Here is a 26,983-nt window from a genome sequence, read left to right on the forward strand (position 1 = left end):
ATAGATGTGTGAAGTTGACACTGCTCAGTCAGCTGTATAACTGATTCTTCTGTTGCTCCAGGGCTCTGACTCCAGGAGGGATGAGCCCAGCTGCAGGGCGTGTGACGACTCCTGCGTGGACTGTCGAGGTCCCAGCATGTGGAATTGCACCGTGTGCCCTGCACTCCAGATCTTGTCCGATGACGGCCGCTGCTTGAGCTGCTGTGGAACTGAGAAACGGCAGGATGACAGGCCGATATCCAGGCAGTGCTGTGACTGCGAGGCCTCACGAGGTAACACACCCATCCCTGGGGCGCCTTGTGTCATCTCACTGAGGCAACTTGCTCTTCATAAGAATTCAAACTGTATCATTCCTTTTCTGGGAATAAAGCATTCATGCGTGTGAGTCTTGGGTCAAAGGCCTTCAGGACCTCTGCCATTAGAAATGGTTTCTCTTTAAATGATCTTATTGAAAGCTTTCCAACTGTGTCAACATCCTCCTGACTCACAGGGTTTTTCCAGTATTTAAGAAATATAATGTTCCTCATACAAGGAAGTTGTCACGCTTCCTTAGCCTCTAGTCATCACAGTAAGTCTGCATTTCGTTAGAACATCTTGTGAAACACACATTCATAAAAATAACGGAAATAACGCACCGTGGTTACATGCCTCCACCAACTATTTAGACTAAGGTTCAGTCTAAATAATGTTAAGGCCACTGTGACTTTTGACCTTTGACCAGTTAAATTGAATGAATACATTTTTTCGAGTCCAAGGGAACGTTTGATTGTTTTGTAAGTTTGACAACTTCCCTCCAGGAGTTCCTGAGAAGTTGCATTTTGTGCAAGTCACTTTGAGCTAATCTTTCAAACTTTAAGCTTTGATTGACAAACTCAAATCAGTTAATCTTTGAGTTCAACGAAAAAATTTGAAGAAATTCCCTCTTGGCATTCTCACAATGAATGGGTCGGACAGATGGACAACCTGAAAACATGATGCCTGTGGACACTGGCTGTCGTAGGCACAGAGGCAAAACAAAGCCTGTACACAAATTACACTCTAATGTGACCTAATGCTCTGCTCCGTCTCCTTCTTCGCAGACGAGTGCATCATGGGTGTGAACTTTGTGATGGAGGCAGCCGAGGCTCAAGGCCGAACCCCCAAACTCTTCATCACGGTTTGTGTTCTACTTATTGTCTCCTTGGGTGGAGGGATCTTCCTCTTCCTCAGTGCCCGAGCTAGAACCCTCGCAATTGCACCCAAAACCAATTCTGGAGGATATGAGAAACTGGATTCCAATGGAGGCATCAACCCAGAGCCCACCGCCTCTGCGTTTGGGGACTACAGTGACAAAATCGTTGAATGTAAGGAGGATGACGAAGAAGAGGATGATGATATCATATACATGGGACAAGATGGGACAGTGTATCGGAAGTTTAAGTACGGACTCTTGGACGAAGATGAGATTGAGATGGAGTATGATGACGAGAGCTACTCACACAGTTGAGGAATGTAGAAAATGTAATATTAAAAAGGAAATGTAATATTTGGCCGTTTTGTTGGCCGATTGTTTCATGTTTTTTCTTCTGATTATATTCACAAGTGTTTTTTCCTTTCTTTCTTATAAACTCAGATTACAGCTTCTCCTGACAGGGTGACTTTTCAACACAATAAATGACTTTCACATCTCCAACCTGGCGACCAGAGAGACTTACAGTAAATAATGTTAAAACATATTTGAGTTTTCTAGGTTTATCCTGCGTAAGTTGTGGTTTCAGAAATAACATATATGGGAAACTAAAAGTCCAATTTTATTTGAAAGGCACCAAATCGCATCATACAAAGCATCTCACAGTCGGGGAGAGACCCTTACAAGATTGTAGAGAAACCCAACAGTTCCCAAAACAAGCAGCACTTTGGTGACCTTGGTGAGAACAATCTCCCCTTTCAAAGGAAAAAAGAGATGACCCAGACGCAACAAGGGCGTCCATCTGCCTGGACGGAGAAAAGGTGGGAAGAGAAGAGAGCAGGGTGGAAAAGAGAGGAGAGAAGAGAGAGAGAGAGGGGTGGAGGGGAGAGGAGAGGAGAGATAGACCAGGAACAGTTGTGTAACTTCTGTCAGACTGGTTATAATGAAAATAAGTGGGATAGACGAAATTCCAACAGTTAATAATAATAATAATAGTTGAGTGGGGTCAATCTGGATCCTGCAGCTCTGGAGTCAGGGATACCTCCAGAATATGAAAGAGAGAGAGAGAGAGAGAGAGATAGCACAATATATGGGAGAGAAATGTCTGATGTTTGCAAAGGACTAAAACGAGCCAGCTTCAGTTTAGCGAGAACATTTTGAATACAATTAATACAATTTGTGGCAAAACCCACTCATGATTCTGTCTGCAGATTAAATCTATGTCACTGTCACCTCGTCTTTTACCTGATCATCAATGATGTTGCTCAACTGTTGAATTGTGCAACTTATCCCTTTAATTGTGTAATAGATGTATTGTTATGAGTGTATTTTCCTGTGTAGCGGGTTGAAGTGAAATATGCTGTGGATGAGATTGCTTCAGAGTAAAGTTGTATTTTGATCTCTGTGTGTGTGTGTGTGTGTGTGTGTGTGTGTGTGTGTGTGTGTGTGTGTGTGTGTGTGTGTGTGTGTGTGTGTGTGTGTGTGTGTGTGTGTGTGTGTGTGTGTGTGTGTGTGTGTGTGTGTGTGTGTGTGTGTGTGTTGTATTCATTTACCAGCGGATGTGGCGTTGAGTTCCATGCAAACCGACACACACAGGTGACTGCTCCCTGGTCCCAGTGCTAACAAGGCTTAGTAACATGTTTAAACTGGATCTGGTTTGTGATTCGTTGCATAAGAAAGCTAGATCAGTGTAAAAATGTTTTAATCCCAATTCACCGGTCTCCTGAAACAGGTATAGATTTCCAATGTAGCACTCCATGCTTGGTAGGCCTACAACAGACTACTGCTCTATTTGATATTCTTTATTATCACGTAACTTTCCAATAAACACCCTGTGAAGATGTTTTGTTGTACAACCTTTGCACTGTGTGTCTTATCTCAAATCACACTGAACAAATAGACACAACATCGACTCAGGGACATCTGCCACCGTCCTTCTCACGTTGACGTCGGTGTCACATGGCTTGACGTGGTGCTTTTCCTTTCTAAACTTGAATGCATGCCTCACACAACTCAGTTTGTTTGTGCAGCGATAGACACATTCAAACTCCCACTGTGATGATTTGACTTAAAAATTTTAGTGTTTTTAGTTATTTTCAAATCAGACGCATTATCAGGCCTAATTTGAAATTCCAGGTAAATTTGTTTCCATTCTATAAAGTTACTTCTATTTCTAATTTAAGTTCTGAGAGCCTTTTTACCTGCACGGAGGACATATTTAACATTTGCATTTGTGTTTGTCGTATAGTTAACAGGAATACCCAAAAAAGTATGCAACCGATTTCCATCCAAATTTTTAGCATGATCCAAGAAAGAACCCAATAAATGTCATTTTTTTTAACTTTCTGACAAACTGCGAGATAGGACTTCTTTCAACAGTTTCTATAATTTCTCAGAAAATAATAACGATGTTGATGAAAAAGAGCAGTTGGTTATCACTCTACTGCCAAAAGAAAAGAACTTTGAAATGTATGTTAATCAAATATTTATTTGTTTTAATCATAAAACACAATCATTAAAAATATAAGGTTGTGTCTAACCTGTAACTCTACATGCAGTAACCCTGGTCTCTGTGTGGAATAATCACTTGCAGTAGCCAGTGTTAGAGATATGAAAATAAATATAAGTTTACTGTGGGTAGAGGAAGCACCATATTATAACTGAAAGTTAGGAAGATCTAGTTTGTAGATACTTAAGCGGATTAATATAATGGATCATATATCATACATCAAACAAAACATTACAGGGAGTTGCAGTGAAGTACAGGGTCCAAGTTGCTTCTATCATGATTTTCCCACTAGTCTAAGAAACTGAATTACCAGCCTTTTAATAGAAAGGTTCTGGCACAGCATCACAGCTACTATTGCGTGATGAATGTCATCCTTCATTAAATGCACTCAGACTTTTTTACTACCTAAATAACAGTTTAATAAACTAAAATACAATGCAGACTTAAAATCCAAAAGCACATCGGTAGACTCACACGTCATTCATTCAGAAGATTATTTGCCAAGTTTCAAATAGTATTTTTTACACTTAGCAGTTAAATGTTGATCATTTCATGTCACTGACTTTGAAAGAGTTTAAAAAGAGCAGGCGCACACACAGATCTAAAAACACAGTTAAGAGCTGGTCTATTGGACTTTGTCAATAGTTTTGTTAAAATTCTGCACGACCCTATGAAATCTAATTAAACTGTAATATGTGTATATAGTTGAAGAACTGTATTTGTTTTTTTTCTGTCCAGACTTTACATGTGGGTGGTATACATTAATGTTCAACAAACCAAAGACTTTTGCCCCCAGGAGAGGAAAAAGGGGCTGTGGACATTCTTCTTCTTCATCTTATCTTTCTATTAATGTTTCACTATCTGTAATAAACCCACAGAGACTAGTGGACTCTAGGTCTGAGTCTCAGGCAATCTGCAGTGAAAAAACAAAATAACAAAAACCTTCATAAGGGCTATGCCTTAAAAATGTTTTTGAGTACATTTCATTAAATAAATAAATATGCTTGGAGTTATTCAATAATTCCAGTTCACAAGCACGCATAATGCATGTGCTTCTTTAATTTTGTGGGGCAGTGAACAGTATAGAGTTTGTTTCACACTTGAGAGGAAAGACATTTTTTTCAGAATTAAATAAAAAATAAGAAAGAAAAGATCCCTGTCTTCACACAGATGCATTGAGTCATGTCGGTGCATAAAGTCATGGAACTGCATCACCTGTGTTTTTGTTACTGAAAACAATGCCCAGACCTTCTTTCTAACCATCTGATACAGAATTATAAACCTCAAGAGGAAAGGTATCAATAAGTTATGTTTTTATAACCATTGATAGATAGTTTTCACATAGTTGAGTTTATCGTCAACATATCTGTATAATCATTTATAGACAGATTATGAATATTCTCCTTGTATTTTCTGGTTACCATCGATCCAAGAACTGCATTTTTTTATATATATATATATATATATATAAATAAAAAGGTACCTTCTCACATAAAAGATTCCAAATATACATCAGAAGCAGTGATATCCCAAGAGTTGCATACAGCAATTCTGGTGTGAATATATACAAATGAACATCATCTATTATGTCAACAACAAACCAATAGAGGAAGATAATGAACTCTTTAAAACAGAAACGCTGGCCAAGGAAAAGAAAAGTACAATTTAAAAAAAATGGATTGTTTGTGATCATGTCTACGTGCAGAAATGGCAAAAGAGGCTCAGAATGTGTTCTGTGCATTTCAATGAACAAACCTGTGTGTATACAGAAATGTGTGTGTGTGTGTGTGTGTGTGTGTGCCCGAGGACAAGCAAAGTGCTGCAGTCACAGCCAGCTGTCAGTGACCATTTATAATAGTCTGTGACGTAGACGCTGTGGCTGGAGATGAGGTGGAGGCGCTGGTGAAGAAGTTGTCCTCTCTCAGCTTGAGATGCTCTGGGAGCTCCAGGTTGACTTTGGCCTCCTCAATGTCGTTGTTGATGGCTGCAATGAGGGCTTCTGTTCAGAAAGAGACAAAGAGAGGCAGAAAACAAGTGAGCGAAGTCAGGGAGCGTGCCGGCATGTGTGTGTGCGTGCGTGTGAAAGAGTAAAGTGTCTTACCAAGAGAGTCATAGCTTCTCTCCGGACGGATGTAGCCCACCATGACCACACTGAGAATCTCCCCATAAAAGTCCTCTTTGAATGTGTGAATCACATGAGTCTCCTAGAACCAAAAGAAACATTCACATTAATTCCCACAAGACGCAAAAAAGATCAATATTTAGTGCTTCTCTCCAAGTGTTTGCACCAAAAACTGTATTTAGCACGACTTGCTTTTCAACATTATGGGTTTTAATGTAATACTTGACAGTTTTGCACATGTGCAATCTCCATTCTTAAAAACTTAAAGTACACTTTCTTTACTTTATCCTTCATCCTAAAGTTTTCACCCAACACGAAATTGCTAATCCTTGTTATTTTGTGGACTTATGAGGCACCACATGCTACAGGTGATATTTGTTTGGATAGTTTTTCTTGAACCTTGATGGTTCTAACCACATAATAAACCTGTTATGAAATCTAAACTATATTCAAGTGAAAACACAGAATTTTACTGTTTAAATGTAGCATGAAATTAAACAAACCATGACACTGGCAACCATCAGTCCTTTTACCATTCTGCAACCAGCCTTCATGTGCAACCAGAAGTTGAACCATGTACACGGATGATCATTTGCCCACATTCACCCTGTAGCTCTGTATAATCTAATCTCAAAACGTGTAATTTTAGTTGCTCAGTTATTCTTCAATTCTCATGTCTGAAATCTTACTTGCACACAGGGCTGTGGGTTAAGAAGCGGGCTTGTGACCAGACCATCGCTGCCTTGAAACCACAAGTGGTCAAAGACTGTGACATCTAATAGATTTCCAATGTGAATACTCTCTTTCAGACCAATACAGCGCTATCTTGTGCTTACCATGGACTTTTTGGTATTTTTGTAGTAAGGATTCCAGCCAATGCTCATCACCATTTTGTGGAGATCCCCATTACCTACGCAGGCCCAGCCGTAGTAGATTCCTGTGCTGATATCGGCTGGAAGATTGTCAACCACCGAGTCAGGGAAGTTAGCTGGGGATGAGAAGGGTGGAAAAAAGGCTCAGTATGTAACCACTGCCTGAGAAGAGAAATTAAATTGGTTTCTTGCTGAATGGCAGAGAAGATAAAGACTTACAAAAAAAACTATTAGGAGAAACCTTGAAGTAGCCATGAAGGGCGTGGAATTACTCCACAATATGTTTGATTATATTTGTAGATATTTTTTTCTTTTTACTCAGTAGATGTCATTGTTCCCTTAATAGTATTTAATCAAGTAACTTAAAGGGATCTTCACAAGTTGTGTATATTTCAACATTCTATATACTGTTTATTACTGATGTATGACTGATATTTGTTCACGATCATATTGCTGCTGTTACATGGCAAATCTCCTCGTTGTGATGCTACAAAAAAAGAGTTCTCTTATATCTTATCTGCCAAGAAAGTTATGTTTTACCACTGTTTGTGTGTTTGTAATCAAAATTAAACAAAAACTACGCATTGGATTCCTATGAAACTTAGGGGAGGGGTATGGTGTGAGTCAGGAAGGATCCCATGCAATTTTGGTGCTGATCTGGATCTGGCGGTAGATCCATGATTTCTTTTTCGTTGTTGTTGTATACCTAGCATCGTCGTGGATTTTGGATGGTGTGTCTTACTAGCGTTTTTTTTAAATTTATTTTTAAATGTATTATTTAAATAAATAAATATCATTGTTGTCACCATCTCACAAGTTCCACTGTTGGTCAGTTGACGCCAACAAACAAATGTCCGCTGGTTGCGTAAAAAACGTGTCGTCATCAATACGCCTGTGCGACTCCAATACCTCACTACAACTGTCTTGAATGGGTGAACATAGATCGATATCTGCCAATCGATCCACTGACCGACGTTTAGTAACATGCGAGCAGCCGCGAGCTGTCAGTGCTGCGCGGACTTCCTCGCCCCACTCCTGGTTCCTGGCTACACGCTACTGAGAACGATTCACAGTGACCTTACATCACCTGCGCCAGCCACAATCCAGGTTAAAGGGCTCGCACTGACCGGTGATCCACTCACCTGTGGGAATCCCCAGTTCTTTGCTTCCTCGGCCGAAGCCTCGGATGACCTCTCCCCGGCAGAAGAAAGGGAGACTCTTCATGGCTGGTGTCCCGGTGATAGTCGGCTGCGTGTCCGGCGAACGGAGTAGAATGACCTCGAACGACACAAGGATGTCGGAGCAGCCAACCAGCCCGCACTTCGCCGTGGGCTAGCTCGGTTAGCGGAGGCTGAGTCCGTGCGGATGTCAGAGTCCGTCCTTGAGCCGAGCTGACGCTTCAGCCTCTGGGTAGTTAGCTCGAGGTTGGTAAAGTTGAACCGGAGCAGCTGTAACACTTCACCAGGTACACCAGCTAAGCTAACCGCTGCTAGCCTCATCAGCCGGTACGACGGGTCTTACTCACGGGGGTAGGCTGTGCGGTGGTTGAGGACGACGGTCCCTGTGTGTCTCGGGCTCTCCGGCCGTGTGACGCTGGAAGTTAAACCCGGGGATCGAGGAAAACCACCGATGTTACGTATGTTTTACACTTCTGCGTCCGCTTCTGCTGACGTCATCGACCGCGTGACCACAGGGGGCGGGGAGAGGCATGCTGCTTTCACGTGTTGTAGGGACATTTTCAGCTGGATGTTTTTCTGGTGGGGGGTTATGGGGAATGACATGTGGAAATCCATCAGCCAGTTGTCGGGAATCCATGTTGCAAGCGTTAAGTCGCTGCTGAGCACTGTTCATAGGTCCTGGCTTGTCTCGTCAGGACAACATTCATCATCATGGTTCTCACGGTTTCAAATTGTGGACAGATAAAGACTGATTTCAGAATGAAATGTGACAGGTTATCCATGCCCTATTCTATTTTGAATGATATATGTATATTTATCATCCATTCGCCCTGTGTGTGTATTTTTCCATTGGATTTTGTATCGCAAATCGTTACTTTTATTATCTCTAGGTACTTTCCCTTGAAACATCCAATATCAGGTTGCTCAAAGATCCATGCACAAGCCCTGCATGTGTGCCAGACATGCACCCAGGTGGGATCCTCCTGTGGTTGACCTGCCTCAGAAGCGGTTGTCTTGTGATTAAAAGGCTGAAACCTGATGACACTAAGGTACACAACTGAAAATAGGTCCCTAGCATCCACTCCTGGTCAATAACTTCCAATAACATCAACTGGTGGTAGGCAACATTTTTGCAATATAACGTACAAGGGATAGTCTCCATCTTGTCCTATGTTAAAAAGGGGGAGAGTGTATAGTTTAAAAAGGTATAGAGGTAATGATGTGGATGCCACATGGCTTTCTGCCATACAAACCATTAGCCCAGGGGTGTCCAAACTACGGCCCGTGGGCCAACTGCGGCCCGCCATCTATATTTAATTGGCCCGTATAAAAGTCTATGGCCCACTGGATTGCACTTCTTAGTTTAAACACTAGGTAACGCCAAACTTACTCCTGACCTGCCAGCTGTCCTTCAGAGCATCACTGCTCCCACTGAGCGCAACATTCTTCCCATTACAGGTGAGTTAAAAATATACACACAGTTTTCATTTGTTAATAAGCCCAATTACTTAATAAATTCAGTAAATTAAAGTTGATGACAATCTGTTAACAAGCCCAATAATTTATTTGTGTAATAAGCTTGAAATATCCACATTCCCTATTTCTCTTCTTGTTTCTCCCTTCATACATGACAATAAAGGGGGATCAGCATCCTAAGAACCAATCTGAGAGAATGACCTGCCAACCTTTTTGGTAAAAAAATAGAATAAAAATCTACTTTTTTTCTTCAAATATGTTCAATTATCAAACGTTATTTACCTGCATTTGATTGATTTAGCCAATATTAGTGCATTAGAAGTGAGGCAGTATACCTCACGTCGAGTGAGTGGCCCATTCCCCCTTCGTATATTTTTCTGTATGTGGCCCTCGGGGGGAAAAAAGTTTGGACACCCCCGCAGTAGCCAGTCAGAATTACCTGTAGCCTCAGTGTACCCTCGAGTTCGGCCTGAAGGAGGAGCCACAGGCAGCAGGTTCATTCACACACACACACACACACACACACACACACACACACACGCGCGCACCAGGCGGCTGCTCGCACAAGATTTGCACATCATTAATATTTATTTTTGTCGACATGAATAGCTATCAGCTGTCAGTACAGCAGATTTCCAACTCTTTTTATAATTTTTATTAGATATTTGTAATGTTTTTTATAGCCTACATCCAGTATCCAGTAGTTCATTTAGTTACATTTTTTTTTGGGTAACTTGTTTTTTTAACTGATGAATGTAACTTCTGGATTGAAGGTTGGAATTTGCAAGTGTAGAAAGGATATTCACCATCTTGTCCAGGCACGTGCACAGATAGACCCCTAGTGGTGCTCAAGCACTGGCCAATTTTTACATTCATCAATATTTAAGAATAAAAATTACTCTCTCTGTCATCAATTCCCCCCAAATGGGTTTTGATATCTGACGGGGCATTTATTTGAGTTCTTGTGATAAATGAACCACAACATTAGCGCCGCTGAAAACATTACGTCGCAACTGGTCCGACGTTTCCTAAAAAATAAACAAACAAAAACTCCGTGATTTCAAAGCCTTGTCCAGCTGTTTACTGACGTTTGTCATGTTTAATGAAGAAAGAGAGAGAGAGATACAGGCAGACAGACAGGCAGACAGAGAATTTAGTTCACTAGTTTTGTTTTATTGAAATGAAAGGTAGGTCTTAAGTTGAGCTACATGACAGTCTGGTGAGGTAAATTGTGGTATATTATTAGTGTAATGCTGCCTATGCTTCAACTCTGTCAGAAAACAGTAAAAAAAAATTGTGTTTACTGTGTTGTCAGCTTTATAGAGATTATGTAAGTCACTCTTGATAATTATGCACAACATTGATTTATCTCATTTACAAAATTTGCAGCACAATGCCAAAAAAAGAGAGACTCCAAAAGCAGAAGCACAGGGAACTGCAGCAAGCAGCTCAGGGTAGCAGCTCTCTTTTATCTTGGATCAGGCCATCAACTTGTAAAACAGATGAGGGAGAATCAGTAACCCTACCTGGTCCAGAGGAGCCCATCACATCACTAACACTAACCCTAAAATGTTATTTGGTTATTCAATATGGCCTTGTTTTGTCTGTTTTTGCCTGTTATTCATTTATTTATTCAAATTGATCATTTGAGTTAGTTTGTCAACAAAAATAAAAATATAAGTTAAAAATATTCTACTGTGTTTTTTATTTATTAGGGCCCGAGCACCGAAATCGGTGGGAGGCCCTATTGAAATTGAATTTATTATTATTATTTTTATTTCATAAATAATTTTGGCAATGGGTGCCCTTTTTTCGGGGTTTGAGCACCTGCCCCCCAAAATGTCTGTGCACGTGCCTGATCTTGTCCTATGTTCTAAAATTCATTGTAAAGTCTAGACCTCGCTAAATTATAGAGAACTCAACAGTTCCACAACGAACATTTTGGTTGTTATGAAGAGAAAAACTGCCTTGAGTAGTTGGGATGAGTAGGGGACAAGGGGGAAGAGAAGAGAGGAGAGATAGAGACAGACTTTTTTCTAACCGTCGTACTTAAGCCATAAATAATAATTAATAATGATTTGAGTGTATATAACATCTGAAATATTTCTTTGTAGTCGAGAGACATTACATGAATTACTCTATTCCTGAGGTGAATGACACTACGTGATATTCAGTCACATATGTTGTGCAATAGTAGTAGTAGATTTGACGTTTGCTAATTATTAATAATCATGAAATATGATTATTAAAATAAAAATGATTTATTAAAAATAATTAAAAATTATAAAGCTATTAATTAAGAATAGTAAAATAATTAATTAAAATTGATACGGTTATCAATTAATAATAGTAAAATAATTAATGAAAACAATAAATGTATCAATTAAGAATAGTACGATCTGTAATCATTGCTTATCGTCGCGGGGCACCACCCTGTTTACAGGGACCAACGAGTCAATCTTTAAATATCAGTCTCAAGTGATATAAGTTAAATTAATAATCTCAATATTTAATATTAATGATTATATAATAATTTAATTTATAACTTAAAACCCTTCATTGTTTATTATTAATAAACAATGAAGGGTTTTAAGTTCGAGCACAGGCTATAGTAATCCAGCTGCATTCACATACATATGCACAAATAATCACAGAAATACAAATACTTTAATTACAAAAGTATTTATTAAAGGGAAATAAAGTTAATGTTATTCCATGATTCTTCATTTAACAAACTCTTATGCCTCAAAGACATTTATGCCTCTCTGCCTCATAATGAACTAACTTTCACTGCTTCAACTCCACTCAAGGATTACTTCATGGATTACCACTGGACTCTTGACCTACTTTGCCCTGGAAACCGGGGTCACAACCAAGGGGCAACATCCTGGGCTGAGCGATGAGGCCGATACGGAAGTGTAAAAAGCTGCAGTTCACTGGGTGGCCACTTGAGGCTGGCTCCAAGAAACAGAAAGTCTCATTGAATCAAATGTAAAAATGCCAAACTTTAGAGCAGAATTAAACCAGTTTACAGCATGGTTCAACCATTGGTTTTAGTCTCAATCGCGAGGTTCTTCATTCATGACAACTCTGAGGGGGGTGAATTTTTTTCTAACTCCCCCGTTTAAGCGATATTGAGGTTTAAAATTACGCATAATTAGGGGCGTGGTCTATGATTGACACCTGGGCACAGGCTACGATGCGGGCACAGCTTGTCACTAGCCGCTCGTTAGCTCCCCTCAAGTCACCTGCTAGCTGCTCGGTCCACTCATCGGTTCATGTCGGCGGATCCCCGTCGATGCACTCGACACAAACCATGGCTTGCTGTGCAGTCCATTGTACTAACAGACCGTCTCACAGCTCTGCTGTCAAGTTCTTCCGGTGAGTGAAAATCGATTTTTATTTAATTCATATATTAGAACCGTAGCAATAATTAGCAGGTAGCATTGCTCACGATGCATGCCTTGTTAGCTTATGTCGAGATTAAGCTAATGTTGTTTAAGATTGTGTTCGCCGCATAGACTGTAGGTTCCTCTCTGAGCAGCACAGCCCGATGCGGTCCTCATGCTACATTATGGAGCGTGAATGCTAGACACAGCAAACCGGTGCGCATTCTAGACATAGTGGAGAAGTGTTTCAATATAGAAATGGAGATTATTAGTTACAGCTTTCAATGTTGGTACGTCACATAAAACTACTGCGCACATATGTAAGCCCGGTCACAGGAATGAAAGCTTAAATGATGCTATATTATCTCTTTAGCATGAGTTTTTTATCGAGACTAACCCTATTTGTTAATGTTAAGGCTATATACATCTGGCAAGGGTAAATGCTAATAACAATAGTTATTATATTTATATATATTTGTTTCACTAGATTATGTGTCATCTGTGGTTTCAGTGAATACTTAGTTTGTGTTCCATAATTTTTGCGCTTTCAAACTCTATTTAACTTCTCTCACTTGTGTGTTAGAAACGTGAATATGGCATGAAATAGTAACTATATGAATATGAAATAACTTCAAATATAAGTGTAACAAATAGGCCCATAATAACACAAAAAGAGGCAATGCAACAGATGGATTATGTGAACTGGGATATCTAAAAAGACTGAAGTTATTGACATTTTATTGCTTGCTTAAGTATGAAGATGGTAACCTGACAGATATTGTTTTTTACATATTTTTTGTTCGTGTATTTTTCATCTAGGTGATCCTGAGAGGCTAGACCTGTGGGTGATCAACATGAAGAGACAGAATTGGATTCTGAGTCTCTGCAGTCAACACTTGAGCATTGACAAAAGGGTACACAGAAATGTTTTAATAACTTCTGAGTTATCAAGCAACTTGATTGTTACATGGCAACTACAATTTTAGCATGAACTGTGTACTGTACATTTCTACTCTATTTACAATGAATTTTTTTAAATCAGTGTATCACATATCGGTGTGTTTTCGAGTTTTCCCTCCAGGTGAGTCAGACAGCCTGCACCAGTGGATGTCCAACATGAGGAGACAGAACAGGACTCCAACAAGACTGAACACTAAGTGTCATCACCTATGCACTGACTCCAGGTACAGACTTGTTTTCATACCTTACAAACAATCAAAGCAAAGATAATGTGGAAGAACTCCATACTGCATTTTCTTGGTAGTGCACTGTTTAATTCAAATACAGAGTTGAATATCCACAGAATTTTTAGGACCGAAACTTTGTTCATAGTAACACTTCCTATACAATAATGCCATACTTTTATGTTTCCTGTCATTTTATTAGGGACGGATAACCCTGAAGGACTCAGCTGTGCTGACGGTGTTCTGTCTCTTATGGGGAATTAGAAAAATAAAGCACGGTTTTTATCTAAAGTGTATCAAATCAGATTGTAAAAGATAATAATTTTTTTAACCAACCATAATGAATATAGAAATTAAATCTATTATCCATGACCCATAGCAATGATGCCAACTCTAAACAGTTGCAGGCCATCTTTAGTTGAGGGAGAAAACGTGAAGTGTTGGGCCGATGAAGCTTGTGCAGGTCGTCCTTGTGTTGACCAGCCTGAAGCTGCAGATCTCCACCATGTTGCTGCTGAGGACAGATCAGGTGCTGCAGTGCTTCATCTAATGAAAAGAAGAAACTCCCTATAAAATAATGTTTTGTGTTGTGATTGTTCCAGCAAAGACTGGTTCTTACAGTTTATTCTGTGTTCAGCACCACAGATTTCAGACAGACCCAATGTACTGGACTCTGGGTTTGTACCCTCATAGTTGAATGCACATATTGTAAGTAAGTTTAGATCAAAGTGTCAGCCAAATGAAATGTAATGTACTGAAAGAAATAAAAACTTAGTACAAATAGATAAAATGTATTTCTACCTCATCTGTAATATTCAAGGTGATAATCTCCCACAGAGCTGTTGATAACAGTCCACATCAAGTCTCTCCACTTCCCTCTGTGGAAAAATAATTAATGAGAACTGTTTACAACACTGGTGTGTGGAGATTATAATATCTAATCTGTCAAATTCACTCTAAAATTCCATAAAAGGCTAAATAAACGAGGTGGGAATGGAGGATATACCAGCCTGTATCAGCACATTTGTGAATCATAGTTACTATCACATGCAGCTTACACATGTAGTGTATTGATATTAACTTATTAAAATCAAGTCACAACCAAACACACAACTCTGTAGTTAACTTGCTTCAATCTTTTCATTAGATGTGTTAAATAAACGGTAATTTTTATAACAATTACATATTAAAAACCACTTGAGGTATGTAAGCATATGATTATGATGATAGATAAAGCAATAGGTTTTGTTGTTGTAGTTTCAAGGTTACTTACCTCTAGTGAGTTCGTAAAGATCGCGACCAGCCGGTATAAATCAAGGCCTTGTGGAACATTCCGATCCACCTTTGAGTACTTTTACCTGGCAGTTTCAAGAAGCCCCAGCAGGTTTCAAGTCCCCCGCAGGACCACGGGAACCCCTGCTGGGTCTGTAGACGCCCAGTGAGGGCCAAGCCCCTCCCACTGGGGTCCAGCTGTGACAATTCAATTGGCTGATAGCCGTGAACAACTCCTCAAGGAGGGGGACCTCTCAGGTAGTTTATAAATAAACCCAACAATCATGGCCATTTCCTGCTCTCTGAAGACGTCAATAGATTGTTCCCGGTTTAGCTAGATGATTTAGTTGTTAAAGGAGGCAACATCCACAAAAGTTTGTTTTATTTTTCATCTTTGATTTCATTTTCTATTATTTCTTTATTCAGTCGACGTTTTACTTTGATAGACTATTTTTGTTGTTAACTTGAAAAGGCCGCGCACAGGAAGCTCACTCGCCGGCCGGCAACAGAGACTTTCTTTTCCACAATCCACAACTGAGCCACAGCGGTTAATCCCTGCAGGACAAAGCATCATTCTGTCGCAGAAGGACGAAGCAGAATCCAGTCGAAGAAAACAGTTCAAAGAGCACAAGAAGGATTCGCTCTTCCATTCGGCCCAGCGCTGACCTCCGTTGCAACCACGAGACCCACCGGAGCACCGCTTAAGAGGCCCGGACTTCACTCATTTTCCCCCCACGCATCCTGAGGTTCAACAACAAGAGATTCTGTGGACTTCCGGAAAATCTGCACGCCACGCGCAAGCAACACCACGGAGGTCACAGTAAGAGGCTTTATTGTCTGGGCAGAGACTAGTATTTATACTTAGTGTGTCTTTTTATTTTGAGTGTATGTTTATTATGAAGATCGCCGAATCTATTTTCAGCCGTGTTACACATGGCGAACTGAGACGTCACATCCGGTTCCTTTGTCTACTGTGTTTTGAGAAACGCGCGGTAACAAGCCGGCGCTTCCTTTTAACGTGTTACGCCGGGTTCACACCGGACACGGAAGCGACGCCGAAGCGTGGCGTAAGCGCAGCGCTAAGCCTCTGGCTCCCATCCACTCCCATGTTAAACCTTTGTGCCGGTCACACCGGACGCTGAAGCGCCAAGCCGCGGCTGCCTAGCGTCGTGAAGCGATCGTTTCGGCTTCGAGTCTATTTTTTCCGCTTGACGCGAGCACATCGCGACAGGAAACGCACTGAAAAATGATTTTAAACGATATAGATGACATATTTTATATGATATAAATGATCAAATATGCATCCCATACTTTGAATTCCCCTTCTGTTGTCTTGGAGTTTTAATTTTACCACTTTTACCAACCACATTATTTAATGTTCCCCTCTGCCCATCCACTACAGCCACACAAGCGGTCATAAAGAGAGGGGGGGGGGGGGTCGCTACGTATTCTCCACACTCTTCTTTTTTTTTAATTCCTTTATTGAGCAACAGAGATACAAAGTAAGAACATGAAATAGATATTTTACAATGCTCACATTTTTCCAATTTTTTACATTTTACGTTAGCCCTCCTCCCGCATACCCACCCACGCCTCCTTTTCCTGTAGGAGGTCCCACCCCTATCTGCCTCTAGGTTAAGGGAAAAGAGAAAAAGAAACAAAAATAAAGATTAGGGACAAAAAACAAAGAGTAAATTAAAGAAAAGCTAACATTCTGGGAATGTAAAATTTAGTGGTACGTCAGCAGAACTCAGATATCCGACTCCTCAGATGTAATATCTAATGAGTCTATAATGGACAACAAGGGGTTCCAAATTTGGCCAAATTTCCCCAGAGAGCCCTTGAGGGAGAATCTTAACTTCTCCAGTTTTAAGTTGTGTAGAATTTCCTTAACCCATCGAGTGTAGGATGGGGGGAAGCTGTTCTTCCAGTTCAACAAAATTAAGCGCCTAGCCATCAGAGTGCAAAAGGCCATAGAATGTCGAGCCTCAGGGGTTAAAATGCTGTTGTGCGGGATACCAAAGAGGGCAGGGAGGGGATGGGGGTCGGCCAGAAAATGGTAAGCAATTTGAAGGGTGTCGAATATTTTGGACCAGAGGTCTTTAAGCTTTGGACATGACCAGAACATGTGTATGAGATTGGCAGGGGACTGGTTGCATCCATTACAAGTGTCAGCTACATTGGGGTAGAATTTAGACAGTCTATGATTGGTGTAGTAAGGCCTGTGTATTAGTTTACATTGAATCAGCCCGTGTCGGGCACAGATAGAAGAGCTGTGGACCAACCTAAGGATATTGTCCCACTGATCTTCTTCAAAATGGAGCCCCAGATCCTGCTCCCACAGATGTTTTGTTTGTTGTGGGAAGACTGAAGTAATGGCGTCCATCGCGTTAAAAATACGGGAAATATTCCCTTTCTGATTGGGGTTAAGCATGAGAAGGGTATCTAACAGAGTCTTAGGGGGAGTGTTTGGGAACTCAGGGTAGTTTTTTTGGGCAAAATGTCTAATTTGAAAAAAACGGAAAAAGTGAGATGAGGGGAGATCGAATTTAGACGATAGGTCACCGAAGGACATGAAAATACCACTATCGTAGAGGTCATTGATAGATGCCACGCCTCTCTCCGACCACAAATGAAATGTAGAGTCCATAATGGATGGTTTAAAACTGTGATTATGGGATACTGGGGCATGAATAGAGGGACCCTGCAGGCCAAAATGTTTCCTAAATTGTAACCATATCTTAAATGACTGCTTGACTACTGGATTATCTTTGGCTTCAGTGGCCGACACAGGAAGTGGGGAACACAGCCACGACCGCAGCGAGAACCGAGATGACAACTTTTCAATGTGGACCCAGGCAGGCTGGCCGGTGTTAGGTTTATCAATCCAGTACAAGAGCTTGTGAATATTGGCTGCCCAGTAGTAATATAAGAAATTGGGAAGAGCAAGGCCCCCTGTGCTCTTAGGAAGTTGCAATAACCTTTTCTGCATACGCACAGGTCTATCTGCCCAGAGAAATATAGATATTGCCTTATCCAGTTTAGCAAAAAACTTTTTTGAGATAAGAACAGGGATATGCTGGAAAAGGTAAAGGAATTTTGGCAGAACTGTCATCTTGATAAGGTTCACCCTACCGGCCAACGATAAATGCAAGGTAGACCATCTATGAAAGTCCTCCTCAACACTGCTAAGCAGTGGGACAATTTTTTTTTGGAAAGTGTCTGATAGAGACCTTGCTATAAGTACACCTAAATATTTAAAACAGTTATTCACTCTTTTAAAGGGAGCTGTGCTGTCTGGCAAAACGCCAACTAAGTTATTAATCGCAAATAACTCACTTTTTCCGAAATTGAGTTTGTAGCCAGAGAGCTGGCCAAATTGCTTTAGGATGTCGAGAACTATCGGGAGAGATGTGGATGGATTTGATACATAAAGCAGCAAATCATCTGCGTACACTGATAGTTTGTGCACTGAACCTTGGCGGGAGACACCCTCAAATCTATTCTCAGATCTCAGCCAGATGGCCAGGGGCTCAATAGCTATGGCAAATAATAAAGGGGATAGTGGACACCCCTGCCTTGTGCCGCGGTGGAGCTGGAAGGGACTTGATACTATATTGTTAGTTTGCACAGAGGCTACTGGTGTGGAGTACAACAGTTTCACCCATGAAATAAAGCCTGAACCTAGACCAAACCTCTCCATCACCTCAAATAGAAAGTCCCACTCCACCCTATCAAAAGCCTTTTCAGCATCCAGCGACACCACTACCTCGGGGGTGCTGGAGCTGGGCATGTTCAAAATATTAAACAGTCTTCTGGTGTTGTGGAATGAGTGCCTCCCCAGCATGAAGCCAGTCTGGTCTGGTGAGATGATCTGTGGGAGAACCCCCTGAAGACGCAGGGCTAAAATCTTAGCGAGGATTTTATAATCCACATTTAACAGAGATATAGGTCTAAAACTACTGCACAGTAAAGGATCTTTATCTTTTTTTAAGAGAAGAGTAATTGTGGCATTAGTCAGGGTTGGAGGAAGCTGGCCGAGAGACAAGGCCTTGTTATATACATCGCACAAAACTGTGGAGACAAGTGGGGCGAATCTCTTATAAAACTCTACAGTAAATCCATCCGGACCCGGCGACTTGCCACTCTGTAAAGTACCAATAGCACTAATGATCTCAGCCGCTGAAACTGGGCTAGCCAGACCCCGCACCAGCTCTCCGTCCACTCTGGGAAACTCAATGGTGTTTAGAGCACTGGCTGTACTGGTCTGGGGATGGTCAGAGGCATATAAATCAGAATAAAATTTGGTAAATGTTTCATTTATGGATTTTGGGTCAGTGAGAATAACGCCTGTTGTGGACCTAATACTGTGAATAAGCCTGGAGGCTGATGCGGCTCTGGCTTGCTGGGCAAGGAGTTTTCCAGCCTTGTCCCCTGATTAAAAAAATCGCTCTGTGATAGTTCCTCTTGTCTGGACTTAGCCTTTTTTCTGAGATGCGCTGTGTAGGAGATTGTGTCCTCTCAAGTTCGCCTTAAAAGCTTCCCACAAGGTTCCTTTTGATACGTCTGGTGTATCAATAATTTCAAAAAATAGTTGTATATTAGATCTTAGGAAGTCTACAAAGGGGTTATCGGATAATAAATGTGAATTAAATCGCCATGGTCTTAAGATGCGGCTGTAATTGGGAAATTGTATGTCTAGCGATGTGGGAGCATTGTCTGAGATTAAAATGCTATGGTACTCGCATGAGTGTACATTAGAAATAAGTCTGTTGTCTAAGAGAAAAAAGTCTATTCGAGAATAAGAATGGTGGACATGCGGAAAAAAAAGAGAAGGATTTTTTATTTGGGAACTTAGATCTCCATGGGTCTGAAAAGCCCAACTCCCTTGCAGTGGAGGCCAGTAGTTTGGCAGAATTATTAATAGAGTATGGTCTAGAGGAGGATCTGTCTAAAACAGCATCTTGTACAAAATTAAAATCCCCCCAACAATTATGTGGTATGTTTCAATGTTGGGAATGGAATTGAAAAACTTGGATATGATAAGATAACCTGAGAGCTGCACAGTTTTCCCGTCACAACAACAAATCTACCAGCCGGATCAGCTACAACTCTCTCTGGTTCAAATGGAATGTTGTTTGAATCAAAATGGCAGCGCCCCTGGCCCTCGCATTAAACTTTGAATGATATAAATGGCTAAACCTACCCCTTTTAATGCGCAGGACCTCGTTATTGCGTAAGTGTGTCTCCTGCAAGAAAACTAAATCACCTCAAATCCTGAAGATGAGACATGATCTTATTTATTTTGGTGGCCTGGTTTGTCCCTTGACGTTCCACGATATAAAACGAATGTTATTCATAGTTTTTTACTTTCCATGTAGGCCTGAGTGGTGGATTATCTTGTATAGCATAGTGAAATATCTGATTTATATCTGAGACGAAGGAAAAAGGAGAGAAAAAAATGAAAGAAAAAAAAAAAAAAAACTTGGTCACAGTGTGACTGTCTCGACAAAATTGTAACCGGCACTCAAAGGCTCGACATGAGTGACAACAACATAGTTAAAAACAGTGTAATGTAACAGTTCCACTCAGAAGTGCTGAAATAAAAACAGTGAGCCCAACTTATTGCAACTACAAATAACTTTGTCATCATTTAAAACCAGCACACAAACAGCCATATTTGTTCTGCTTAACAAAACGCAAACACATACCTGTTCCATCCAATGACATGTGATTAGGATAGGCTATTGATAGTTCAACCGACTTTAACTTGCATCAGTCTTTTAGTGCTTCTGGTGTGCGGCCAAAAGTTGCTGCGCCTCCTTCACTGACGCGAGACGCATATGAATTCAGCAAGTTTTTATAGAGAGGATGAGGATGGAAAGACGTCAAATTCATAGTTATTTAATACATCGGGTCAATGCATATACATTTTTTTGATATACTATGCATTTATTTTAAAGGGTGTGTTTACATTTTCTAGCACTAGGTTTCGTGGAATACATCCAGAACTCGCACTGCAAGAAGACGTAACAGTTACTCCTCTCCCACAATGAGGCTACTGAAACGAGGAATGTTTCTACTGCTCCTGAAGCTCACCATTGCACTGGGATCACTATGGATCCTCTCACTACTAACTCGCAGTAATCCAGGCTGGAATCCCAGCTCCGTTCTCTGGAACAGCTGGTTGGAGTATACAGACTCTGATGACAGCCCAGAGAAAGTGTGCAACTGCTCAGCTATCCTGCAGGGAGAGAGGGAGGCACTGGAGCAGGCCAAATTACTGACCATCACCAAAGACTTCCACAAGAGTGTTCACGTCCCTGATGAACATTACGTGAATGCAACCGAAGACTGCAGGTGTGTTGCTTTTAAACAACGGATTTTAGACGCTTTACTTTGTCAATATTTGAATATTGAATTCCACTTAAATCACTGAAAGTTCTTTGTTTAATATTGTTTATTTACAGTGCATTCAAATTAAGACGAAAATACTTAACATCTCCGTTGAGCCAGGAAGAAGAGGACTTTCCCCTGGCATACTCTATGGTTGTGCATCATAAGGTATGCAGATTATAAAGCCTGAATTTTAATAAAAATAAACTTTAAAAGTGGAGTAAACTATTTACTTAAAAGTTATCAATCAAAGGAGCTCTTCACCACCGCTTGTGAATTTCAGTTATGTTCAAGTACCCAAAACTGATACATTATTAATATATTATTGTTTATGCTCTTAGGTGCAGAGCTTTGAGCGCCTGCTGCGAGCCATCTACGCACCTCAAAATATATATTGTGTCCATGTGGACAAAAAGGCAAAATCCTCAGTCTTATTTGCCATCTGGGCAATTACTGACTGCTTCCCGAACATCTTCTTGGTCAGTCAGCCTGTTGATGTGGTCTATGCGGCCTGGTCACGTGTCCAGGCTGACCTTAACTGTTTGGCAGATCTCTATAACAGCAGCACACAATGGAAATACGTCATCAACCTTTGTGGCCAAGATTTCCCTCTGAAAACCAACTTGGAGATTGTAAGGACACTGCGTTCACTGAGGGGCGGGAACAGCTTACAGTCAGAAGAAATACCTGCAGGAAATCTGTTGAGAGTGAAAAATGCATTCGAAGTAATAGATGGAACAAACCAGGTACCTATTTTGAATAACATATATTTATAAAGTTAGCATTTGAATATACTGGTCATCACTTTAACATTAATTCACAATTTTATCTCCCTCAGGATACAGGGAAGGGAAATGAGCCGCCACCCATCAACATCACCATAATGTCTGGAAGTGCCTACTTTGTTGTCAGCCGGGGCTTCATCCGCAGTGTGTTGGAGGACCGCCGAGTGCCAGCACTGAGGGAGTGGCTCAAACACACCTACATTCCTGATGAATTGTTCTGGGCAACCATTCAGCGAATGCCCGGAGTTCATGGCTCAACACGGCCCCACAGAATATATGACATGTCAGACGTCAATGCCATCGCTCGCCTGGTGAAGTGGCAGGTGTTCGAGGGGTCGCAGGATTCACCGGACGCGAGGTACCCAGAGTGTCACGGCAGCCACGTCAGGGGAGTATGCATATATGGTGCCGGGGACTTACAGTGGATGCTCAAGCAGCATCATCTCTTTGCCAACAAGTTTGACATAGACACAGACCCCGTTCCTGTCTACTGTTTGGAGAAATATCTAAGAAAAAGGGCACTGTCTGGTATATAATAGATATTTTTCATAGCAACTGACAATGGCATTCAATTCAAACCTTTATCAATACAGGGAAAGGCCATGTAGCAGCACGTGATTTAATTTCAAGACGTATTTTAAATTTGTTTATAATTCTAGAGTGATGAACACAAATTAAAATGTTTCATTAGTGGCACTATTCAGTTCCATTCAATCACGTCTCTCTGCGATGCACAGAGCAGCCAAAGATAATAATATTAATAATAATAGTTGTGAAAAGGGGGCTTTCTCCCCCCTTTTCACAAGGCGCTGTCTGCCTATATTAGACATTTGGTCATTTGATTATAATTGAAATTTTCATTATCAATTCGATTATGTAGATAATCTGGTTTGGAGTTGTGTGTTGAATTGTTTTCACAGCATGTATGTGTTGACAGTTGATTTTGTTATGTCTGTGATGTGGCTCTGTTTGATTGTTGTTTTTCCAGATCTGTGAATGGGGTCAGATCAGCAGGTCGATCAGGGAGAGGTGTGTAGGATCAGGTCTCTGAGAAAGGAGGGGCTGGAGTTTACAGAGAATGGAGGACGTGTTCTGCATTAGATGACATTCCAGTCAACCTATTGCATTTATCTGCTGAACTTTTGCAGATAGGTTGAATTGATTGGTCAGCAGTAGCCCAGGGTCCAAACGTGGTCTTGTCCTGAGTGTGGTTTCTCTTTGTCTTTCTGTTTAGCTCACCTTATACTTACCAGCACAGATTGCATGTTCCAGGCAGGTGAGGCTATAAAGCCATTCAGTAGTGAGGGGGGGGGGAGACAGGAGTTGGCAGCTTGGTGAGGCTGCAGATTTTTCTAGTTTGTTTGTCTTTTTCTTTCTCTGGTATGATTTAGTAATTTTTTTTTGAATTTCCCAGGAATATTCTTGTCTTTCTGTTGTAGAACGTTGTTTTTAATAAAATGCAAAACATTTTCATCTACTCCTGCTTCTTCAGTATTGCTTTTTTTTTCTCAAGTTTTCAGTGCCAGATATAGTACACAATAACATACCTGGAAAAACATTGTAATTCGTCGAACGATCTTCCTTGAAGAAAATAATTGCCAAGTTTATAACAAGTTATATAACAGTTTCATCTACGATTAGGTTAGGTCTACACAACTGGCGCTTCGTGTAAATAAGGTGGCTTGGGATAGGGACTAATTCCCAGCTGCAATTATTGTCCCAGTCCGTTCGCGCTGGTAAAACTTTCATGTGAAACCTTTTTTTTAAAGACTGATGAGGATGAACACACCTTTAATGAAACAAAGATTTTAAATGTTGTACAATAGATCAACATCTTGCAAGAAACAAATATATTTACAAATAAAACAAAGAAAAGTTTTAAGTAGACACACACCGACTGTCCCTGTCCAACCACCAGTTAACATAGTATTCCCTGATCACTCCCCAAATTGTTTTCACACACACACACACACTCACACACACAGGACAAATATGATTAAAATAACATTAGTACACAGTTCTACATCTGAGTGAGTAATCAGATCAGAGTAATCGGAGAGGATGCAACTGAAGTCATGCAACAAATTACTGCAGCTATGGGAACTGCCTGTATGACATCCCCAGAATGTTCACAGTGATATACAATGCTAACAGAAAAGCCAATTCGTAGCCTTTATAAGACAAGTTTAGGATGTGATACCTATATAATAAACTATTCAAAAAGCAGCTTTATGTTCTGTTTTATATCGTTACAAAGTGCAGGTTTGAATTGAAATTTTTAATGTCCACACATTTATAATTCCAATTCAAGCCTGCAGTTTGTAACTGTGGGTCATACATTTGTAAACCTTGAGTGTCTGAAATTAGATTTTCTATTTCCTGTAATGTTAGTTTATTGACAAAGCTACAGTACAGTATAATATGTGTATGTATGTAAAATGTGTATTTGTGAGCAAGTGGGCAGTGTTACAACTACTGTTGTGTCGTATTACTGTGTTATTACCAAGCCTCTTAGTTACTCCTCCAAAGTGAATTAAAGAAGAATAAAACAGTTTAATCAAAAATGAAGAAAACCTCAAAGAAACTAATAAATTGGGGAACACAATAAAGTGCTGTTTAACATACAGTGACAGTCACTGTACTTACAGGATTATGTTTAGCACCCAGTGAGAGGAGATAATACCTCCCTCACTGAACAAGCAGTCGCCTGATGTTTTGTACCACAGCTTATTCTTATCCAGCCTGTTGCTAGTGCCGCGAACATCATGCTGCAGGGCCGCTCATATTCAGTCATGCTGTGGTAGAATACAGCACAATGCAGGGAGAAAGTAGGCAGGAGTCAGGTGTCTTGTTTCTGTCAAACGGCCGAGTTCCCCTTCTTGTCGGCTCTGAGCGAGAGAAGACGACAGAAAGAATAGTAGTATCTTTGGCTTTAAAATGAAAATGCTTCAAACAAAGGTATAAATATTGCAACTGAAGCGTAGCGAGTTTGCTGTGAGTAGGATGATTACGATCATGTCTTCAGCCGACCATCGATTATGTTTCATTCCACTACATCAAACAACAATCTGAGAACTAAACCTCAGAAACTAGGCGAGGATTTACTGACCAGCACATTCCTTGTTAGGTTTGAATTGTTTGGAAAATGTCTCCGTGAGGCGAGCAGACCAGCAAGGAGAGTTCAGTGAGGCTCAGCACACATTTTTAACGTGTGAACTTTTTTCTTTTTCTTTCTTTGTCTCAGAGGACTACTAACTTAGCTGCTGTTGTACTGGCAATGAAGACGTGTGTCACAGCAGAGATATGTAAACTTCCGTATCTCCGCTCTGTCAGTCAAACTGTTGGCTTGGACCAACATTTTTCATGTGAGCTTTTTTCTTTTTCTTTCCTTGTCTTGGAGGACTACTTACTTAGCTGCTGATTCCTGTAAATCTGTATCCAATCTGGATTCGCATTGGGTGGGAAGGCAGAGAGCAAAGGTTAGTGAAGGAGTCAAACAAATGACGGGCATGGCCACATTGTCAGTGCACATGCAGTTGCTGGAGATTAGTGCTCTCTCCTGTATTTCCACTGCAGCACTATCAAGAGTGATTCTATTTCACTCTAAGGGGGTTGATGTGTGTAGTTTGTGACACATGCTCAGTGAAACAAGGCATGAAGTTAAACAAATTAGCATGGCCTCTTGCGTAATGAACAGGGATAAAGTTAGAAAGAGTCAGACTTCAGTTTTACATCTATTTTGTGGGTTCCAGAGAGTTCAACAGATCCCTTTCCCTTCATACACCTGATCCGTTGGAAGGAATCATACATAAAACCCCATGTACCATATTCTGCATGTTGTTAAATCTTCCAGAGACTGTCAGTGTTGTAATGTTTACATGAGACACCAGTAGTTGTGTACATGACTGTCGTCTCTACAGGAAATTTGTGTTGCAAAAAGTATCAAGGAGGGCATCAAGGTGCATGGTTGTGTGTACACAGTTCAGGTTTTATCTTGTAGCCGTGCTCAATCTTTCCCAAACCTCAACCAACAAATCAGAGTTTTGTTAAATTTGACAACACCCTAAAGTAACCAAAGCTGTTGTCTCAGTTCAGGGGTTGCATCCTTCGAAAGGGACACCACCCACCGGGCTCAAAACCACCTCCTCTGTGGGCCATGTAGAGAGATGGCGTGGTCTATACAAGTTTTCCGTGATCAGTGTCACCAGCTTGTCCTCCTCTTATTGCTGTTGCCGAGCAACAGAGCTGAAGTCGGACAGGCCTAGCAGGGTTTTTTTTGTTTTGTACATGTGTAATTTTGGATGTTCAGTTGTTTTGAAGTCTGATACTCAGGCACTGAATGTCTCGTCACTTGTCTGCACCATTTCCTCTTTGAGGTAGTCACTGAAGCACAATGCATCCTGGGATAGGTTGGGCCGGGAAGGGTCCACCCAATGGGGGCCTACGTTTCACTGAGATAAAGGACACTTCTGTCGGAAGCATTTCTTGGAGCCGTCAAAGATGGGACAGACTAGTCGTGCTGCTGTGACCCAATTTGTCTGCAAATTTAGTTGCAGTTCTAATACTAAACCCCTTATTCTTCTCAATTGTTACAAAGTTGTTCAGTCCCTTTACAATAATAGTCGTTGATGT

General features: G+C 40.8%; 3 protein-coding genes across 3 annotated transcripts in view; 2 read left to right on the forward strand and 1 right to left on the reverse strand.

Moving 5' to 3' along the window:
• The window catches only part of pcsk5b (proprotein convertase subtilisin/kexin type 5b), a 75,253-nt gene extending 73,704 nt beyond the window's left edge, over positions 1–1,549 (forward strand). Inside the window, exons 36-37 of the mRNA XM_053421826.1 lie at positions 62–272; positions 1,080–1,549. Of these exons, the coding sequence (XP_053277801.1) occupies positions 62–272; positions 1,080–1,486 (618 nt within the window). The 3' untranslated portion in view covers positions 1,487–1,549. The remainder of the gene's footprint in view (positions 1–61; positions 273–1,079) is intronic.
• Positions 1,550–3,636: 2,087 nt separating this feature from the next.
• rfk (riboflavin kinase) lies at positions 3,637–8,351 on the reverse strand. The gene is made up of 5 exons (XM_053421827.1): positions 8,028–8,351; positions 7,814–7,902; positions 6,636–6,787; positions 5,779–5,881; positions 3,637–5,676 (listed from the first exon to the last, which is right to left on the reverse strand). Exons 1-5 carry the CDS (start codon positions 8,168–8,170, stop codon positions 5,516–5,518), a joined length of 648 nt encoding a protein of 215 aa, XP_053277802.1. The 5' UTR covers positions 8,171–8,351; the 3' UTR covers positions 3,637–5,515.
• Positions 8,352–21,023: 12,672 nt separating this feature from the next.
• LOC128438386 (beta-1,3-galactosyl-O-glycosyl-glycoprotein beta-1,6-N-acetylglucosaminyltransferase) lies at positions 21,024–23,828 on the forward strand. The gene is made up of 4 exons (XM_053420949.1): positions 21,024–21,530; positions 21,641–21,734; positions 21,908–22,312; positions 22,405–23,828. The coding sequence occupies exons 1-4, from the start codon at positions 21,223–21,225 to the stop codon at positions 22,885–22,887; spliced, it is 1,290 nt and encodes a 429-aa protein (XP_053276924.1). The 5' UTR covers positions 21,024–21,222; the 3' UTR covers positions 22,888–23,828.
• The last annotated feature ends 3,155 nt before the right edge of the window (positions 23,829–26,983 follow it).

Source organism: Pleuronectes platessa, chromosome 4, assembly GCF_947347685.1.
Source record: "Pleuronectes platessa chromosome 4, fPlePla1.1, whole genome shotgun sequence".
In the NCBI taxonomy this organism is placed as follows: domain Eukaryota; kingdom Metazoa; phylum Chordata; class Actinopteri; order Pleuronectiformes; family Pleuronectidae; genus Pleuronectes; species Pleuronectes platessa.

Excerpts from the sequence above, each read along its gene's own strand:
- rfk (XM_053421827.1), bottom strand. The coding sequence starts at position 8,170 with ATGAGGCTAGCAGCGGTTAGCTTAGCTGGTGTACCTGGTGAAGTGTTA. Across the intron at positions 6,788-7,813 it reads AGAACTGGGGATTCCCACAG|CTAACTTCCCTGACTCGGTG; the intron begins GTGAGTGGATCA and ends TCTCATCCCCAG. Across the intron at positions 5,677-5,778 it reads GAGAAGCTATGACTCTCTTG|AAGCCCTCATTGCAGCCATC; the intron begins GTAAGACACTTT and ends CTTTCTGAACAG.
- LOC128438386 (XM_053420949.1), top strand. The coding sequence starts at position 21,223 with ATGAGGCTACTGAAACGAGGAATGTTTCTACTGCTCCTGAAGCTCACC. Across the intron at positions 21,531-21,640 it reads AATGCAACCGAAGACTGCAG|TGCATTCAAATTAAGACGAA; the intron begins GTGTGTTGCTTT and ends GTTTATTTACAG. Across the intron at positions 22,313-22,404 it reads TAATAGATGGAACAAACCAG|GATACAGGGAAGGGAAATGA; the intron begins GTACCTATTTTG and ends TATCTCCCTCAG.